Consider the following 21531-nt stretch of genomic DNA (forward strand, 5'->3'; position numbering starts at 1 on the left):
ATATGCAAATGAACATGAAAGCAAAGTGCATTTCTTCAGCGAGAAACAATTGCATCGCGATAGGTAGGGGTCACCTTTGAACCTTCTCTAGTGAAACCTATCAGGTGTACTCGGTCAATCGGTGGTCATGATGACTTGAACCATAAACCTTTAGTGTATACCAAGATGATAGGAGTCACATAATTGCATCTTTAACATTATTGGTTCTCATTGTTATGCCCATTTTGGCCCTAGACACATGCCTAGTTTTGTGAGTGTTCTAGAGAATTGGCCTTTATAAGTTTTCATAAAAGCGGCCCTCACTTCTCACTCACATAGGTGATTCCTTGTGATGTAACTCAACATACATCATCTGAACACATCAGATTAAAAAATCATTAAAAGCCTAAATATTTACCCTCATATATACACTGTCTTGTCATAAGAATGAGTATGAGTTTAGAAACTCCACAGTGTTAACAGTTGATCATCAGTTAGTTGTCTCTTTGAACCTAGTTCGTGGGATCTTCATTCATCAAGGTAGAGTTACTGCAATAATCAACAATTGATATGCCTTAAACTCATTCATTTCGAATTGATATGCCTTAAACTCATTCATTTCGACAAATTCTCAACCAACTCTCTAGGAATCCCTTTGGTCAATGGATCTGCTATATTCTCTTTAGACTTTACATAGTCAATTGTAATAAATTCACTCGAGAGTAGTTGTCTCATGGTATCATGTCTACGATGTATATGTCTAGACTTACCATTATACATGACGTTCTTGGCCCTTTCAACAGCGACTTGGCTATCACAATGTATACATGCGGTTCGTACCGGCTTTGGCTAATTAGGAACATCCTCAATAAAATTATGAAGTCATTCGGCTTATTCACGACTTTATCTAAAACAATAAATTTTGTTTCTATGGTTGACCTTGCAATGCAAGTCTGCTTGGACGATTTTCAAGACACCGCACCCCCACCAAGGGTGAACACAAATCCACTTGTGGATTTAGTGTCATTAGAGTCGGTGATCCAGCTTGCATCACAATACCCTTCTATTACTATAGGGTACTTCTCGTAATGTAAAACAAAGTTTTGGGTGTGTTTCAAATATCCCAAAACTCTTACCATAGCTTTCCAATGAAACTCGGTTGCATTACTAGTAAAGAAACTTAACAGACTTATTGTATAAGCAATATCAAGTCTGGTGCAGTTCATAACGTACACAAGACTACCTAACACTTGAGTATATTCCTTTTGTGTTTCAGCTTTACTGGTGTTCTTCGATAGTTTAAGATTAGAATCTACGAGGTTCTTCACATGAGCTATATTCAAATTCTTGAATTTCTTAAGAATTTTAGCAATATAATGAGCCTGTGACAAAGCCAACACAGTAGATGTTATATGGATTTTAATACTCAAGATAACGTCCGATATCCTCATATCTTTCATGTCAAATTTATTTTTAAGAAATTGCTTAGTAGCTTTAATCATTTTATTATTGCTACTCATTATCAACATGTCATCCACATAAAGACAAACCATGGAAAACCCTTTCTCAGTATTTCGAATATAGACACACTTGTCACATTCATTTATACAGAAACCATTTGATAACATAACTTTATCAAATTTCAGAGCTTATTTTAACCCGTAAAAGGATTTTATTAAGCGACAAACTTTTCGTTCTTGTCCTAGGACAACGAAACCTTCAAGTTGTTCTAAGTAGATCTCTTCTTCTAAGTCGCCATTCAAGAAGGCAGTCTTAATATCCATTTGATGTATTTTTAAGTCATTCAATGCTACTACCGCGATCAACATCCTAATGTAACATGTGAATAAGTATCAAAATAGTCAAGACCTTCACGTTGCCTGTAGCCTTTTACCACGGGCCTAGCTTTATATTTATCAATAGTGCCATCTTCCTTCACCTTCCTTTTGAAGACCCACTTACTTCTAAAAGGCTTATTGTCAGGAGGAAGGTTTACCAATTCCCTAGTGTGGTTCAATAGGACAGACTCAATTTTACTATTGATAAGCTCTTCTCAAAATGGTGCTTCCGTGGATGTTACAACTTCTTTATACGTTCAAGGCTCATTTTCTAACAGATACGTCAGAAAATCAGGTCCAAAGGATGTAGCGATCATTCACCTCTTACTACGTCTACGTTCATCAGCTACAGGATCAATACTAGTCATACAATCTTGAGGTCTCACAATGTTATTTCAAGGATGGTTTCTTTCTTTTCTATACTTTGTATGGTATGCTCTTTGTCTTCTTGTGGGAAACTCTACTAATAAAGTAGTTAGCCATCAAAATGGCTTCCATCCGTAAGTTTTGTGATAAACTGGATGTAATCAACATAGAATTCATCATTTCTTTCAACGTCCGATTTTTCCTTTCTGCAATCCCATTTGATTGCGGTGAATACATAGCAGTTGTCTGATGTATAATACCATACTCTATACAGTATTCCTCGAAGGGGCCATCATATTCTCCCCCTCGATCGCTCCTTACTATTTTAATTTTCTTGTTGAGTTGATCTTCAACTTCACTTTTATATTGTCTAAAAACTACAATAGCCTCATCTTTACTTTTAAGTAAATAAACATAACAATATCTACTACAATCATCAATAAAAGTAATACAATATTTCTTATTACCCTTAGATGGTACAGATTTCATGTCATATATATTAGTATATATTAAATCTAACAACCCAGTTGATCTTTCAATAGAAGTAAAAGGTATTTTCGAAAATTTTGATTCAACACACACTTGACATTTATTATTTATACATTCAAATTTAGGTAATAAATCTAAATAAATTAAACTTTTGATCGACTTAAAATTAACGTGTCCTAATCTATTATGCAATAAATTAAAAGACTTAAACAAATAAACAAAAGTAACAATATTATTATTATTATTGTGATTGGTTACAGTCATCACATTCAGTTTGAAAATGTCCTTACTAAGGCAACCCTTTCCTACATACACATCATTCTTAGAAAATACAAACTTATCAGAAACAAATACAAGTTTAATACCATTCTTATTCAATAGAGATTCAGACACTAAGTTCTTGCAAATATCAAGCACATGGAGCACATCATTTAGTGTCACTATACACATTATACAGTGTAACAATTGCCCTTGAATATTTTGTTTTTACCTTTTCCTTGTTTAGCAGTTCTTTCTTCTAAATATTTCTGCTTCTTTGACCTTGATCCCTATTCGATTTGCCCTAAAGACCATCATAGGATTACTGCCAAGTTTTTTTCCTTCAGAAATCTTATTATCTTCCTCTAACCTCAATCTCATGATCAGATCTTCAAGTGATAATTCTTTGAGCTTATGTTTGAGATAATTTTTGAAATCTTTCCAAGGTGATGGTAGTTTTTCTATAAAAGCAGCAACTTGAAAATACTCACTAAGGAACATCCCTTCGACATGAATTTCATGCACAATCACTTGAACTTCTTCAACTTGACTCACCACAGATTTAGATTACTGCATTTTGAAGTCCAAAAACCTGCCAACTATAAAATTCTTTAAGGTAACATCCTCAATTCCGTACTTCTTGTCTAGACTATCCCATAATTCCTTACTTGTCTTGAAGGCACTATACACATTATACAGTGTTTTGTCTAGTTCATTGAGAATATAATTTCGGCATAGCAAGTCAGAATGCTTCCAAGCATCAATCGCGACAGCCTTCTCCTTATCAAGTTGTTCTCCTTCTTCCAACTTGGGAGCATCTTCTTTGAGAAAACATGCCAGACTCAAGGTTGTCAAATAAAACAACATCTTCTGTTGCCAACGCTTAAAATCATTCCCATTAAATTTTTCGGGTTTCTCAGCATGCATTGGAACATAACCACTAGGATTCACTAAGGTGGTAGTTGCACTTGCCATTTTTGTTACACAAATAGAAAGTTCGATCAATCATAGAGATCAAACTTTGATTGCACAAAAAGCAGTATATAAAACAGAAAAATAAAATATACTAAACACATTCAAAACACAAATTGTCTTAAGATTATTGTTGAAGACAATGGGTGAAACAAAAATCACCAAAAGAATTAAATCCATATATGATACCAGAGTTAAGAAATTAATCCTATAATCAAAGCACAATAATAAACAAGAACAAATTCATAGTATGCACGAATAAGATGTCAGTATGCATAGAAAGATGAAAAATCCGAGCCTAACAGTGTTGTCTCCTGAAGACAATTTGTTCCCTCACAATTGATGTCGAAGGTTGATGAACAATTGTCTCACAGGATAGAACATATTCACGTCTCCGGAATGATGACACTATCAATCGAAAGTCCAAACGAACACAACTGAATGTCAAATAGAATCACACTTTTCCTAAGCCTAAGGCAGTATGCACTATGGATGCAATGCAGAGGGATAACTTAGAAAAAACTCGACAGAGTAAGGACAGAAAAAAAATACGAATAATTTTCTGTTGGTATCAACTTCTATATATAGACACCGGAAAGACACGATGAATCACAGCCGGCAAACCGTCGCGACTAATGGTGGCGAATCAATAGGTTCGAAATTAATCGAACGCACTGGTTCGGTTCAAAATGAAACCGAAAGGAAAGAACAGGTTTGGTTCAAAAATCGACAGGAAGCAATGTTTTGGTTTGTAAAAATCTGGAGGGAAGAACAGATAGGACGAGTATTTAAGACAAAAAATAATAAAATAATTTAATAAAAAATTATTTTTATTTTTGTCACACACACATACGACTGACCGATCGAGCCGAGCCGAGCAAGACGGCGGCACGCGCGCATGGTGGACCAATGCCCACCTAAATCCTCTCTCCTCCACAAAATGTGGGAGCTTGTAAACCTTTTCATCTCTTACTAGTTGTCAAATGTGGATCTTCTTAGTTTATAACTCACACACACCTTTTCATCTTCCCTTTTTCTTTTTCTTCTAAACCATTTTTTATTCATAACTCATAAAATTTTAGACACAAATTCTAACAATTGTAAATATAATCTCCCTAATCTCTTAAATATTTAAATTGTTATTGCATTGTTCCTCCAAAAATTTTGTCGCCAAATCAGTTTTTTAAAATTTAAAATGTCATCATATTTATCTTTATTAACTTGGGGAGGGTTTAGTATTTTAAGAAACTAACTTAGTAAAATAATTTTTAAAAGACTAATATGATACCAAATTGAAGATTTACACCAAATTTTAATTGTGTTGATTTTATGAATTTTTTTTTACGAGAGCCAGACGTGGATGAATAATTTAGTTTTCACTTAAACAAGAATAATCTCATGGGTTGACATATTTCTCCGGACAAACAGACATTTGCATGCGCTTTAACAATTGTGATTTGTGCATGCAAATTAAAATTGAAAATATTAAATCCTAGTAAAAAAGTATTAATTATTTTAAACTTACAAACATTATTAATTTCCACACCTTTATCTACCAATGACATTTCCTGTCTACGTAGAGTCGCTGTTCAAAATAAATATCATTATTTCATGTCTCTTTTATATATCAAACTAACTAATCAATCATTATTACCAAAAAGAGACATAAATGTAGACACTATAATTTGTATATTAGTGATGTGATTCTCCTCTATAAATATGAAAGATATTTTGTTCTGTTTTTTTTCTTTCTTAAAACGATTTTGTAGATTAGTTAATGAAATAAATATTTTTTGTGTTTTTTTATTAAAAAAAATATTTCTGCAGTTAATGCAAATAAGTTATCTGCATTATTCCCAAAACGACGTTGTTTTGGTATTGAAATTTTAAAAAATTATAAATATAAAGAATATTATAACCCTAAAATAAATTAAAATTACAAAAACATCATGATTTCTGTCCCAAAATGACGTCGTATTGAGCTTACTGCAGATAACTTGTCTCCAGTAACTGCAGAAAAAACGAACATTTTTTATTTCGAAAATTAAAAGTCAAAATGCAAAATAAAAACAATTAAAATATATTTTCTAAATTTGATTTTAAAAATTAAAAAACAGTTATAATTTTTAGAATTATTTTTTACAAAACAAATATTATCAAACAAGTTGTTTATTTATTTTTTCTGAAAATTTAAATCTATTTTTAAAAACAAACCTCAAACAAGCCCAATTTTGTTCTCTTTTTTTTATTTTTTATCTCAATAATGTAATCAAATCCATATGGATGCAACGTTAGCAAGTAAAAAGGAGGACGTAAAATAATTTATTTACAATGCATTATATAATTACTATAATAAGTTATCTTGATGTCTCCTAAAATTTATGAAAGTTACACAGACATTCTTTTTTTTTTTTGGTATCCTGGATGGGGTTAAAACCCCACCACAGGAGTTACACAGACATTCTATTTAACTTAAAAATAACGCTTTCACCAATGCATTACAAGGAGCAAAAGAATGAATTTAAAGAATTGTATGAATTCAATAAAAATGAATTTAAATAATTGTATGAATTCAATAAAAAATGGTATTTTGTTCTCTTTTTTTTGTAATAGTATTTTGTTCTTTTCTACATTAAACGTAGAAAAATTATCTATATTCACTTTCAAAATTACGTTGTTTTGGGTTGAAAAATTTAAAAATTATAATGAGAAAGACTATTATAACACTGAAATAAATTATAATTACAAAAATACCTTGATTTTTGTCTCATAACGACTTCATTTTTGACTCATTGTAGATAACTTATTTGCCGCAGAAAAAATAAATCCATAAATCCTATCTAATATCTTAATAAGTTGCGGTTGCTTTAATAGTGATGAGTTGAAATTAAATTTGAATATAATATCTAAGATTTTGATTGGTAAAAACTAATATCTAGCACAAGAAAAATTATTCCCTCATTTATGTTAGCTCCTTCATTAGTCATATATATTTTTCTAAAGATAAAAAAATTAGTTCAATACCAAATAATGATAGCTCAGTTGACATATGAAAACTAAGGATGTGAAGGTGAGAATATGTATTCAATCCTTCACAATATTATTTTTAGGAAGATTTAAAGTCATAATCCGGACCTGCCCCAAATAAGATTGCCTCCCATAAAAAATATTGCCATTTATAAAAAAAAAATAGTTCAATCATTGAGAACTTGAGCCTAAAGTAATGAAATGATTGCCTTTAACTTTTATTCTTTGTAAACATTAACGTAATTATGGAGAATTTATTCAGCATACCGTTGCATTGGATTTTCAGTGCTAATTCCAATTTTATTTTAATACCAAGTAAGAAAGTAATTTGACAAAAATAAAACATGTATCATATTATATTGTAAAAATAAAAAAAAAAGTAACACCAAAAATTCAGTGCAACTGAATTTTGCAATTATGTATGAAAATTGAGAAATGTTATAGTTACTACCTTTTTATCTTACTACTTGTTACTACCAAATCTTAACCGTTGATTTCTGCCAATCTAACGGTTATAATTTATTGGGTCATATTTATTAATTAATTATTAATTCTAATAAATTATAACCATTAGATTGACGGAAATCAATAGTTAAGATTTGGTAGTAACAAATAGTAAGATAAAAAGTAGTAACTATAACCTCTCCCATAAAAATTTATCCACCGTGTTCTACAGCTAAAACTTTTTAATATTATCCAAGAAAAACTTTTTAATATTATTTCCCAAAAAAAGAAGAAGACAAAATTGATTCCACCAAAAAAAAGGAGGGCAGCATTGGAATCGAATCTGGTTTCACGCGGGATCCAAAGTAACTAATTTTTAAATGCTAAAACCAGAAAATTGTATTTATGTTTTTTTATTTTATTTTCCTTTTTGTGTCCTTTTCCATTTCCATTTTTTAATAACATATATTATATATTTTTTGTTTCTTTAAAAAAAGAAAAAGAATTTGTTTGCAAATTTGGCATAAAAAGGAAATGCCATGTAATGTTTATGTTAGACACAGAAACAGAGCTTCAGAGAGAAAATCACGCGCACAAATCGTCCCTTCTGAGTTTCTCACCGGAGAACCATTACCATTTCCATTGCACCCCGAAATTGCTGCTCTCTCTCTCTCTCTCTCTCTCTAGGGTTTCGCGGGATCAGAATCCTTTTCTGAGAACGACTATTTATTACGCGGTAATCCGAATTCTCAGCTTTTTCCTAGAAACGCAATTCTTTGGCCTTACTTTCTGATTTTCCCTTCCATCCTCACTGTTCCTAAAATTCTTTTGCTTCTGCCACCGCATGACATCGATTTTACGGTTTTTGCTTTGGAAATGCTTGAAGCCGAGGAATTGAGGTACCCAGAGGAAAGCCTTTCTTCTTTTTCATGTGAGCTTTTGAGAGAGAATTTGAATACCTGTCATGGAAAATGGGTCATTTGCAAAATTTGAAATTGCAGGAAAACGAGATTAACTTTTTTTTTTTGCCTTTATCATTTGGGGGATTTTGTTTTTTGATGCAGATTTCTTGCAATTGGATATTTGTTTTTGGGGATTTGAAGCGAACTGTTAGAGAATGTATAGAAGGATGATTTGTTAATCATTGAGGTGAGGAAATGGATTCTGCGAGGAGTTGGCTTCAGAAGTTCCAGCCTCGGGATAAAACGAGGGTAGGTGCAAGGAAGAAGGATGAGGATAGTAATGGAGGAAATCAAGATTCGAATGTACCGATGGATGAAGAATCTCTTTCAAATATCACGAAGCAGAAGGTTGCAGCAGCAAAGCAGTATATTGAAAATCATTACAAGGAGCAAATGAAGAACCTTCAGGAAAGGAAGGAGCGGTATGATTCATTTTATCTATTTATGCTTGTGATAATTATTTTTTATATATGATGAGACATCAAGTGATGACACTCACTTGTCTTCGAACCACTTCATACATTTAGATTTTTGTTTCGTGTTTTACATCATTTTTTTACTTCAGTTCTATAATCTTCTGGTAATTGGTTTTTAGTGTTACAATTGGAATATTTCATTACCATATTATGGTTCACATGGATACAAGCTATACTTGGAGAGATGTTAAATTTGGTACTTGGCTCAGTTGGCTGTATTGGTTTAGCTGGGATTTCCCTAGAACCCTGGGTGAATATTCAAATGGAGTGTGAGTTTGAAAATTGAAACTCATTTTGAGTTCAGTCTTATAAGATCATTTGTGTTTGTAACTCTAATTTGGAGGGCATTGTTATTTTTTCACACATGAGGTTTGGATTTTTTTTTTTGGAGGACTATCCAAAGAAAGAGCAAGTTACTGTGGTTTTATTTTATTTTTTATTTGATTTTTTTTAGCAAGCTGGTAATGTGCACATGCATCTACTGGGTTTAAAGATATCCCTCTCTTCTGTTCTCAAGGGGAAGAACTAAGGGGGTTTCATGAGATCCAAGGTCATTGCCTCATATCACAAGCTTTGGTTCTGTGGAAGCTGTTTTGGATCTGTCCCTGGCCCCACACATCCCTATGCTTCATTTATAAACATAAGACAAAACAGTATCCCCAACCATATTCATGCATTAAATGGACCCCATCACCTAAAATGATGATTCTAGTATCAAACACAACATCCCCAGTCTCGGTATAACCCTCATTCTCGGGACTTACCACATAAGTTACTCCTCCAACACTCACTATATAAGACACCTCACATGCACATACAAAGGTTTGAACAACTGATACCCTAAATACTCGTTTCAGAAGTCTGTGTCTTTCTTTCTCATGAATATCACTACCTTAAGCACTGATACATAGCTCTTACAAAGATATTGATTCTCCATATCAGGATTCTTAAGGTGATACGATAGATATATCTATAGTCAATCCCGTCATTGGTTGTACATTTGAGCCTCATTAATACACCCAAGAACAGAAGCTAAAAAGTTTTAATATTTAGTGGGTTGGAAATGTATTACTATGGGAGATGGATTCCACTCTTAATTTTTTGTTGAGGTGCATCCAAAGATGGCTATAGTGATAATTATTTATTCCATTCATGACTTGAGTGAAGAATGTAAAAATTACTGGAACTGGAAGTGTTATCTACTTGTCATTGCTTGAATGTTAATGTGTATGATGTGGTATAATTTTATAACACCTCAATTGCTTATAACAGTCGAACCATCTTGGAAAAGAAGTTGGCTGATGCTGATGTCTCTGAGGAGGATCAAAACAACCTGCTTAAATTTTTAGAGAAAAAGGAAACTGAATATATGCGTCTTCAGAGGCACAAGATGGGTGTTGATGATTTTGAGTTATTGACTATGATTGGCAAAGGTGCATTTGGGGAGGTATGTTTATGATTATATGCGACAGGAATAATGTGAAATGACTGAGTATGCTTTCTTCTTCTAACTTGTGACTTTTATTTTTGTGTAGTTTGAAATATAATGATGGATTGTTTTACAGTGTCTCCGTTCATAAAAATTTAAAATCAAATCAATTTTCTGTGGGCTACTTTGGTGCTTATTATGCATTCTTTTGTACTCTTGATTCATTATATTCATATTATCATTGAAGTGATTTTGAAGAGAGATATACAGAAGAAAACATTTTTACGGGTAATGTGAACAACAAAAGAGCCTAAAGGCATTCCTGATGTTTTTATAATAATTTTTCTTGGGATATCATTATTTTTTCCTTACAGAAGCCAGGGGTATTATGGTGTTATGTAAATAATTTGGGACAATCAGTATTACCACTTAGTAGATGGTCAAGACTACCAACATTCAATTGCTGGTCATAATTTTCAGTTGGATTTCACATTTTAGTATACAATTAATCAAGGAGTCATCTCATCTTTTAATGTATAACCTTGCTGCTCTACTGGAATGGGATTACAATATGTAAAAGGAAAAAAGTTCTTTTCTCTTCTCTCTCTCTCTCTGTCTTTTTCAATAAAGCAACTCCAAATACATCTAGCTCAGCTGTGCTGAAGAGGCTTATGCAAACATAATAAAAAGCTGATTTCTACCTGAAAAAAGTGGAAATTAAGTTTAAGATTGTATTTGCTGAAACACCCTCTTTCTTGAACCACAAGTTCATACTAAGATTTTTTGTGTAAAAGCTGACAGAATTACCCCACTATTCCCCCGCCGCCCCTACTTGTCTTTGTCTGCCAACAGTTTGACTCTACCTAAAATTTGAATTTGTTGCAGGTCAGAGTCTGTAGGGAGAAGACTAGTGGTCATGTATATGCAATGAAAAAGCTAAAGAAATCAGAGATGCTTCGCAGAGGCCAGGTTTACAGTCATTTGTCTTGCTATATTATATTAATCCAGAGAAGAGCAGTTTTTATGCCTAAGTTTAATGAAATTATCATACTTATTCCCTGTTTTCTAATTTTTTTCAGGTTGAACATGTCAAAGCTGAAAGGAATCTCCTCGCAGAGGTTGACAGCAATTGCATAGTCAAACTGTATTGTTCTTTCCAGGATGATGAGTATCTGTATCTTATTATGGAGTACCTACCGGGTGGGGATATGATGACTCTACTTATGAGAAAGGATACCTTGACAGAAGATGAGACCAGATTTTATGTAGGAGAAACAGTTCTGGCTATTGAATCTATACATAAACACAATTATATACATAGGTATGTATATACTTGTTTATTTACTTTCAGAATATTTCTGTTTCCTCAGTTATTCTACATTCAACTATTTTATGTACGGTGCTTCTTATGGAGCCTTGTATAAACATACTGTTAGAAGTATAAGTCTTGTCATGATTGCTACCAAAATCATTTCAAAAGGATCCAATGCTGAAACCTGTTTGATGTATGAAATCACATTCATCTGTTTGTGTTTTATGTTTGAAACTAAATAAACCTTAGTCAGTTGTACAATAGAAATTTATCTTTTCAATATTTTGTGATATAGGGATATCAAGCCAGACAACTTATTACTTGATAGATATGGACATTTGAGACTGTCCGATTTTGGACTTTGTAAACCATTAGACTGTAGTACACTTGAAGAAAAGGATTTTTCTGTGGGTCAGAATTCGAATGGATCTACACAGAATGACCAAAGTGCAGCTCCAAAACGCACTCAACAAGAACAACTGCAACACTGGCAAATGAACAGGAGGACACTTGTAAGTTCGCTGCTATTTATTATGACATTGCATATAATCGTAAAACTTGATGTAGCGCTGCTCCTTCGAAGCCGGGTTTAAAAACCCTCCTTATTCCCATTGTCCTAGCAGCAATTTCAAGCACAAAATTGAAGTTTTCATCCCCTTTAACCTAATGTATGTTATGCCCATCTTTAGTATGGCAAAACCCTATTGAAACCATTGAGCTTGGAGACATTCGATCACTTCTCTCTCTCTCTCTCTCTGTCTCTCTCCTGTTCCGTCAACCTTATTGCTCACCAGCGTTTTGCAGCCACTGCTTTGTCTTGGTTCTGCAAGTCTCGTCCTACTCTGTTCAGTCTCATCCTGCAATTTTCTGACCACTCCTGTCATGCTCTATTCAGTTCTGACTCATTCTGCTTGTGTATTTTGCCTCCATTCAGTACTTCAGTTTGCACTTTGTTTCTCTGTTCAGTTCAGTATGACATTTATATAGACTTCACTGTAGTGGCTATCCCGCTACCCGCTGTAGTTGTTTTGGGGTCTGTTGCTATGCGACGATATTCGAAATTGATAACAATGATCTAGTGAAATGATGAGTCATGTACTGATAATTTGTACCTATCAAACCCCTCTCTAGCCACTCAACCCAAAATGAAAATAGAAAAAGAAAAAAAATGGCTGGATTCTACTGTTGAGGGTATCTCTATGGAAGGCACCTTTCATTTCTTAATATGTTTAAGATAATGTGTTCCTTTACATTTTTTTGGTGTGTACTTGTAATTGTGAATGTGTAAATGTTGCAGGCTTATTCCACCGTTGGTACACCAGATTATATTGCTCCGGAAGTTCTTTTGAAGAAAGGTTACGGGATGGAATGTGATTGGTGAGTTTTATTAATGTCAATGTTGGCATGTTATCTAATGTTGATTTATTTCTGCTCTGTATGGTGCATTTATATCATAGCATCCGAGTTTATTTTTTCATTTATACTGGGTGATCTTTTCAACAAGTTTCAACCTGGTTTGGCAATCAAATTTCTCATTTCTATACTTGGGATGCTGTTTGGGATAATATCCTCTGTTTTTTATTTCCTGTTCAAATGTTTTGAAAGCATATTGGGTTTTGCTTCATTTATGTGGAATTAATAAACTTTAATTTCAGGGTTATATATTTTATTCTGACAAAACTATGGTTGTTATAAAATTCACAGGTGGTCACTTGGAGCTATTATGTATGAAATGTTGGTGGGATATCCACCTTTTTATTCTGATGATCCAATGTCAACATGTAGGAAGGTAGTCTTTCTGATAGAAATGTTTCTTGAGACTAATGTTTGTTTGACATTATGACTTTGGCAGTTTGCCTTTGATTTTTAAATATCAGTTATCCTATCTCTCTCTCTCTCTCTCTCTCTCTCTCTCTCTCTCTCTCTCTCTCTTTCGTAGTTTCTATCAATTGAATCTGAAATATATTGTATATTCAAGTGTGTAAGTCTGTACAAGGAGGCTCTCTATTTATAGAGACTAAAAGACCTAACGGAATGACCTAATGGGCCAAGCCCACAATCTAGACTATTCTAGACTATTCTAATAATAATAAATTAATTAATATTATTTCTAACACTCCCCCTCAAGCTGGTGCGTATATATCAAAAGCTCCCAGCTTGTTACAAATATGATCTATTCGAGGACCTCTAAGAGCTTTAGTGAATACATCCGCAAGTTGATCATTGGAATTGACAAATGCTGTCTCGATCTCCCTTGACTGGATCTTTTCTCTAACAAAATGACAGTCAATTTCTATATGCTTGGTCCTCTCATGAAAGACTGGGTTAGAGGATATATGCAAAGCGGCTTGGTTGTCACAAATGAGCTTCATAGGCCTTTGTTCACAGAGATGGAGTTCCTTCAGCAATTGACTCAGCCAGATGAGCTCACAGGTTGCATTTGCCATTGCCTGATATTCTGCCTCCGCACTGGATCTGGCGACCACAGTTTGCTTCTTACTCTTCCAAGAGATCAAATTTCCTCCGAAGAGAACACAATACCCTGAGGTGGATCGTCTATCTGAAGGAGAACCTGCCCAGTCAGCATCTGAATAACTAGAGATCTCTGAACTCCCTTTATTTGTATATAATAAACCTCTTCCTGGCGCCTTTTTAATATATCGGAGAATTCTAATAACTGCATCCCAATGGGAGTCACAGGGAGAATCAAGAAATTGACTTGCAACACTCACTGCGAAGGAGATATCTGGCCTTGTCACAGTAAGAAAATTCAATTTTCCAACTAATCGGCGGTAGTGACTAGGATCTGGCAGTGGCTCCCCCTGTCCTGGTAATAACTTAACATTGGGGTCCATAGGTGTATCAATGGGTTTACAGCCTAACATGCCAGTCTCATCTAGGATATCCAGTGCATACTTCCTCTGACAGATGGAAATGCCCCGCCTAGACTGTGCAATTTCGATCCCCAAGAAATATCGAAGTCTGCCAAGATCTTTGGTCTGAAATTGATTGAATAAATGCTCTTTCAACTGATCAATCCCGTTCTGATCACTGCCTGTAATGATAATGTCATCAACATAGACCAGGAGATAAACACACTGGCCAGAAGAGCTATGCCGGTAAAAGACAGAATGATCGGCTTTGCTTCTGATTAAGCCAAAGGATTCAACAACTGAACTAAAGCGGCTAAACCAGGCCCGAGGAGATTGCTTCAGGCCATATAAAGATTTCCGAAGTTTACATATCATTCCAGAACTCTCCCCCTGAGTAACAAAACCTGGTGGTTGCTCCATATAAACTTCCTTCTGCAAGTCACCATGTAGAAAAACATTCTTAATATCAAGTTGGAGAAGGGGCCAGTGATGAATGGCGGCAAGGGCAAGAAACAGGCGAACAGAAGCCATCTTAGCAACAGGAGAAAAGGTATCCCCATAATCAAGACCAAAGATCTGTGTGTATCCCTTGGCCACTAAGCGAGCTTTAAGGCGATCAACAGTGCCATCAGGACCAACTTTAACTGTGAACACCCATCGACAACCAACAACAGACTTCCCGGGAGGAGCACGAACAAGATCCCAAGTGCCATTGGAGTGAAGTGCCTGTATTTCATCAAGCATCGCCTGGCGCCACCCTGGATGAGATAGTGCTTCACCTGTGGTTTTAGGGATGGAAACAGAAGAGAGACTAGAAACAAAAGTAAAATGTTGTGAAGAAAGTCTGTCATAACTCAAGAAAGAATAAAGGGGATGAGGATTTCGAGTGGATCGAATACCTTTCCGAAGGGCAATGGGAGGAGTCTCTGATGGAGGATCCGGAGGAGAAGAGCCGACGGGAAAGGGCGATGAGTCATCAAGAGGCAAAGTCGGAGGAGGTGCAGGCTGACGACGCTGGTATGTGAGGAGAGGACGATCTGCAGGTATGGAGGTAATTGGTTGCTCCTCTGGAATAGGGTCACCTGCAGCTGGTAAAGACAAGTCAAGAAAAGGAACAGGGAGGACCTGATCAACTTGGGACACTGGAGACGGAGTAGAGTGAAAAGGCTGCTGATCAAGGAAAGTGACATCAGCAGAAACGATATAACGCTTGAGATCAGGAGAATAGCAACGATACCCTTTTTGAAAACGTGTATACCCAAGGAAAATACACTTGAAGGCCTTGGATGTCAACTTGTCTTTACCTGGAGTAAGATCATGAACAAAACAAGTACAGCCAAAAATATGTAAAGGCAGAGGATAAGAAGGTGCTCCGGAAAACAAAATATTGTGGGGAACATCATTGTTTAGCACAGAAGAGGGCATGCGGTTGATAAGGAAACATGAGGTGATAATAGCATCTGCCCAAAAACGGAGTGGGACGTTCATATGAATGAGAAGGGTACGTGCAGTTTCAACTAGATGTCTATTTTTACGTTCAGCGACTCCATTTTGTTGTGGAGTGTGAGGACAGGTAGTCTGGTGTATCGTCCCTTGTGTATCCAGAAATTTAGAAAATTCAAGAGACACATACTCTTTTGCATTATCACTGCGCAAGATTTGAATAGAAGCACCAAATTGAGTTTTTATTTCTGCACAAAACTTTTGATAAATTGAAAATAACTCAGAACGATTTTTCATTAAATAAACCCAAGTGCAACGGGAGAAATCATCAATAAAGGTGACAAAATACTGAAAACCCAAAACAGACGTTGTTCGACTCGGACCCAAATATCAGAATGAACAATAGAAAAAGGAGCATAAGCTCTTTTATTGACTCTATTAGCAAAGGAGGAGCGAGTGTGTTTTCCTTGCTGACAAGAATGACAGTTTAAAGACTTAAGATTGGATAAAAAGGGAACCATATGCTGAAGCTTGGAGAGGTTTGGATGACCCAGACGGCTGTAAATTAGCTCATGAGACTCTGTGAGAGAACAAGCTACTGGAGAAGGTGGTGCAATCAGATAGTAGAGACCTCGTGACTCAACGCCTGCTCCAATCGTCTTCCCCGTACCCGAATCCTGCATAGAAAAGGATTGTTTAGAGAAGGTAATAGTACATGAAAGAGAATGAATCAACTGGCTAACAGAGATTAAATTAAAAGGAATGCCAGGTATATAATAAACTGAACTCAAAGTTAAAAGAGGAGTTGGTTTGGCTTTCCCAATTCCACGAGCAGGAGCCTTAGTGCCATCAGCAAGAGTGACAGGGGGTAGGTTATTAGAATAAGAAAGTGAAGTGAAGAGATCTTTATTACCACAAATATGATGAGTAGCACCTGAGTCTATTATCCAGGGTCCAAGAGATGATTGATAAAAACAAGGAGGCTCTGATACCAAATTGAATCTGAAATATATTGTATATTCAAGTGTGTAAGTCTGTACAAGGAGGCTCTCTATTTATAGAGACTAAAAGACCTAACGGAATGACCTAATGGGCCAAGCCCACAATCTAGACTATTCTAGACTATTCTAATAATAATAAATAAATTAATATTATTTCTAACACTATCAAAGTCTGCAATTCTAGTTTCAAATTGGTGGCTAGATTGTTTTTATTTCAATAAGTTTTGGTTCATATCTCTGATTTACATTTGAATCAGACTTCTGACATGTTTGTGTTCTTAACTTATATGGACTGGATGTACATGCTACCCAGGATCATACTTCAATAAAAAATTCTATCCTATTAATATATTAATTGCAATTTGTACTAATATATAAGCAGATGGTACCATATCAAATATGGTAGTGTTGGCTGAAAGCACATTTCTTTGGCTGAGTTTGCCGGATAAACTGAAATGCAATAAATATAATACATGTCTTTCTTTTCCTCTTGCCCCTGAGGCTTCTTTCACTGCATCACCTGTTTCCTTCTAGATATTTCTCGTGAACAGCCGAACTCTAATCTAGTTTCTTGTTTGAGACAGCTTGAGCTTTGGCTTTGACAGGCTTGATAATATAGTGGATTGTGACTGATTCATGTTGTACATGATGAATCTGTTACTGACTGTAGCCTTACCTAATTGATTACTGAGAGATAAAAATCAATACTTTTATTCTAAAGAAATGAAAATTGCATTCTTATGTTATGTGCCATACTGCATGTTGTTTGTTATAAGTTGAGTTGTATCAATGGTATGGAAATTGGAAAACGTTGTTGAAATGATAACTATGCATTGACGCTAACTATCTCATTCAAGATTTCTATTCATTTGTTAATAATAATAGTTTTTGTGTGTGTGTTTAGCATGTTATGTTTTTACTATTTCATCTAATGTATTTTGATGTAAACATGGATTAGGATTCTCTAAAGTGCTACGTACACTTTACTCTGTAAAGAAAGTGCATAGTGTATCACTGTTGATATTAAAATGTCAATGCTCTATATTTTTATGAATTACAAACAACCTGATAGCAATGGATTTTCAGAAACTGATTCCTTTGATTTTCTCATCAATGGTAATCCATAGTAAAGTGAAACCTGTATTTTAGAGTAGCCAAATCCATAATTTAAAGCACGATAATTTTATCTTTGATTCTCTTTTTTGCAGATAGTGAACTGGAAATCTCATTTAAAATTTCCTGAAGAAGCTAGGCTGTCCCCAGAGGCTAAAGATCTTATTAGTAAACTTCTGTGTAATGTCAACCAGAGGCTGGGTTCAAAAGGAGCAGACGAAATAAAGGTGTTGTACGGTGTGTCCTTTTCTAAATTCTTAGATTTGTTGTATTATATATTTGGATATTGAGTTTACGTTTGTGTTGTATTCCTCTTCAGGCTCATCCATTCTTTGTAGGTGTTGAATGGGATAAGCTATATCAAATGGAAGCTGCATTTACTCCTGAGGTCAATGATGAGTTGGATACTCAGAATTTTGAAAAGTTTGATGAGGTATTTGAGTCTTCATTTTCTTGCTTATTTTGCCGTGTTCAATTTTTCTCATTTTACCTTTTGCATCTGCAGGCTGACAGCCAAACTCAATCATCATCGAGATCTGGTCCATGGAGGAAGGTAATCTTAGGTGGTTCCTTCTATGTTGGAAATAGTCACCAAGTTTTCTGTAGTTTGTTTCTGCATAACCTTTTGGTTGATATGATGATGTAGCATGTTGTTTCTGTTCAATCCTAATATTTTTGCAATATAGGGAACAGGAAAGAAAATCAATTAGTTATCATTGTTTGTAATTTGTACTTCAAATTACTTATCTAGGAATTATGGTATGTCTCTGCTGTTTTGAAAATTAATTTCCTTTGGTTTACATGGCTGTGAGTAGGCTGTTGATATGCCTTTTAGGTTTTAAGAGTTTAATTGGTAGTTGAGAGGTTATAAATCATAGGCAAGGCCATGGTAGTAGGAAATATCTTGCAAGCTACCAAATCGGCTTTGGGCTCCCTATCAGAAGTTTTATTTGTTCCTCGGCATTGCACTTATAATTTCTGAAAATTTGGAATATAACAAGACTGCATTTTCCCCTGAATTCTTAGGAAGCTAAGATATGGCTCAACTTAGTGTGTATCTGTTGGGCTTGATAAAATGTTCTTGCGAGTTAGCAATAACTTATGACTTAGGGTCGTTTATGTTTGCTTGAATCTCAAATATATGATTTTATACTCGAGGGAATTCTTGTCAGCCCTTAATTAAAAGCTTAGTAGTGATTAACTAGCCATTAGCAGTGGCCAATGGACATGTCTTTCTCAAGATCCAATTGTTGGTTATCTTGTTCATAACCTGAAATCTGTGACAAATTTTTTAAATATTTTTCCCGTTGTTTTATAGTTCTCAATCATCGAATTTTCATTTTGTTACATCTGTTCTCCCACCCTATCCATTTCCTTTTTCTTATCCCTCTTTTGTTGTTTGTTTTGTGGGGATGTTACAGATGCTTTCATCTAAGGACTTGAATTTTGTTGGATACACATACAAGAACTTTGAAATTGTCAACGACTATCAAGTACCTGGGATGGGTACATCTCTTTTTTCTCATGCTTAAAAATTTATGTTAATATCTCTGTTACACGGTTCTAATTTGGCTATGGTTGTGGCTATAATGCTTGTTTGACAGATATGTCTTTTATTGTAAGAGGGATATTTGTAATTATGTGGCGTTACGACTACGGAACTCTTTGTGAAGATATTTCCAACTTAGATACATTAACCAAAGGAGTGATTGATTAAGTCGGTAAATGCACAATGCACTAACAAATATTAACATTGTTATTGGTTAATGTCCCTCAAGAGGAATTATTTTACCAAGATTTCCTAAATTTCTAAATCACGATTCTTCCTTTATTTTTCCATATACTGATATAAAGATCAATTTAAAATATCATTTTCTGTGTAGCAACCTTAACTATAGTTCTATCAGGTTCAACTTCCTTATATTTTTCTCATTTTCTTTACTAGAGTCAGCACGTAAAAAAGATCATAGCCCATGCTCTCTCTTTCTCTCTCTATATGAAATGTACTTTATGTTTTTGAGATAAAAATATATTAATAAGAGAAAATAAGATTACAAAGCTGGAAGACCAGGAGTCCTCCTAACAGGAACAGAAATATAGCTGTTAAACCAAAATGACATGCAAATAGGGACAAGTTAATCTAAAGGCATAAACTTTATGGGCTAAACTTGGTCCAGATGAAGAGACTTGGCTGATCTTGTGATAATAATCTTGGGATATATTACCCTAAAAGCTAGCTCAAAGAATAGTAGTGCCTAAGGCTTTATAAACCCCACATTACGGGTCCTAACATCTTGCATATGATTCTTTCCATCTTCTGTGGTTGGAAGGCCAAGATAGATTATTGGAACAACATATCAAACCAAAGTTTCACATCAATGAGGTGGCATGTCTTTTCAGGCAGGGAATGTGGAACATAAATTGGTGGGATTATGTTGAAAAGAAAAATCTTTGGATATTTGTTTTGGTCTGTGTGCTGATTTGTATTTTACATTTAAGAATATTGAGGAAGTTCGTGAGTATTGTTCTTTTGTGTTGACTTTTGCCATCCTCTTGCCTTGCAGCTGAACTGAAGAAGAAAAACTCCAAACCGAAGAGGCCATCCATCAAGTCGCTTTTTGGTAGGCTTTTACTTCTTTGCCACCATTTGATTCCTTCGAACTGTTTTCCTAAGTTTGAGTTGTTCATTGTATACCTTTCTGTCTCTTACACTTGACCATAAATCTTTTCATCTGACCAAACTGGCTGACATATGACAGAATGCGAGTCGGAGACATTAGAGGTGTCTGAGGTTCCTGATACGTCTGGAAGCAATCAATCTGGTCAAGGAAGCTTTTTAAATCTCTTGCCACCCCAATTAGAGGTATCTCAGCCAGAGGAATCTTCCTCCTAAATCCTAACAAGGCAATCTCATGATCCGACAGTGTTGGAACCATAACTAATGCATATAGCATTTTGACTATTTCCATGTTTAAAATATCACCCTTGATGCCTATTCCACGTTTGGATTTGTTCTTGGTTACACTAATGGTTATGAGGAAAGGCAAGAGGAAAGTGCTGTGTCTTGAATCAACTAATTAGCCTCAAGCGCTGGCTTGGACAAGTCTTTTTTGTCAGTCGCCACAACTTTTGAATTGTAAATCAATCACTCTCCGCCGGTTGTCAAATATGCTACACTCTAAACAGATAGCCAATGTCAATGAATGCAGGATAACATTAATATTTGTGTTTTCTTTTATATTAATGATAGCAAAGCATTTATCCCTTTAAAATTGCAGTGTAATGTCTCTGACAAGTTAATTTTGCTTAACGAGTGAATTAATTTTTTATTAATGTAAATAATCTGTAACTTGTTATGGTTAATGTTTGATATTGTTATTACAAATGAAACTCTTCTAAAGCGAGTAGCGTATAAGTAAGTGTGTATTCATTATTGTTTTAATTTAAAATACATCATATATTAACCCACTACGGATGAAATTTTACTAAAGCAAGTTTGTCTCTAGCTGTATAAGTAAGAGTGTATTTTAATAGTTTAATGTACCATAT

At 34.8% G+C, this 21531-nt stretch overlaps 1 protein-coding gene across 3 annotated transcripts; it reads left to right on the top strand.

Annotated features, from left to right (window-relative positions):
* Nucleotides 1–7958: 7958 nt before the first annotated feature.
* LOC133310553 (uncharacterized) lies at nucleotides 7959–21272 on the top strand. 3 transcript variants are annotated; one of them, XM_061511503.1, is made up of 15 exons: nucleotides 7959–8109; nucleotides 8260–8272; nucleotides 8438–8757; nucleotides 10084–10258; nucleotides 11126–11209; nucleotides 11320–11561; nucleotides 11848–12064; nucleotides 12850–12929; nucleotides 13257–13341; nucleotides 18078–18209; nucleotides 18302–18415; nucleotides 18488–18535; nucleotides 19404–19488; nucleotides 20547–20603; nucleotides 20742–21272. In XM_061511503.1, the coding sequence occupies exons 3-15, from the start codon at nucleotides 8531–8533 to the stop codon at nucleotides 20873–20875; spliced, it is 1680 nt and encodes a 559-aa protein (XP_061367487.1). In that variant the 5' UTR covers nucleotides 7959–8109; nucleotides 8260–8272; nucleotides 8438–8530; the 3' UTR covers nucleotides 20876–21272. The 3 variants fall into 3 exon arrangements, with proteins under 3 accessions (XP_061367487.1, XP_061367489.1, XP_061367488.1); XM_061511505.1 differs by lacking the exon at nucleotides 8260–8272; XM_061511504.1 differs by lacking the exon at nucleotides 7959–8109 and having other exon boundaries at nucleotides 8260–8304.
* The last annotated feature ends 259 nt before the right edge of the window (nucleotides 21273–21531 follow it).

Source organism: Gastrolobium bilobum, unplaced genomic scaffold (genome assembly GCF_033153095.1).
Source record: "Gastrolobium bilobum isolate Gb01-03AN ecotype WA unplaced genomic scaffold, APGP_CSIRO_Gbil_v1 utg2169, whole genome shotgun sequence".
Classification (NCBI taxonomy): Eukaryota; Viridiplantae; Streptophyta; class Magnoliopsida; order Fabales; family Fabaceae; genus Gastrolobium; species Gastrolobium bilobum.

Coding starts and splice junctions, on each gene's coding strand:
- LOC133310553 (XM_061511503.1), top strand. CDS start 8,531: ATGGATTCTGCGAGGAGTTGGCTTCAGAAGTTCCAGCCTCGGGATAAA. Junction 8,758..10,083: donor CTTCAGGAAAGGAAGGAGCG/GTATGATTCATT, acceptor TGCTTATAACAG/TCGAACCATCTTGGAAAAGA. Junction 20,604..20,741: donor ATCCATCAAGTCGCTTTTTG/GTAGGCTTTTAC, acceptor GACATATGACAG/AATGCGAGTCGGAGACATTA.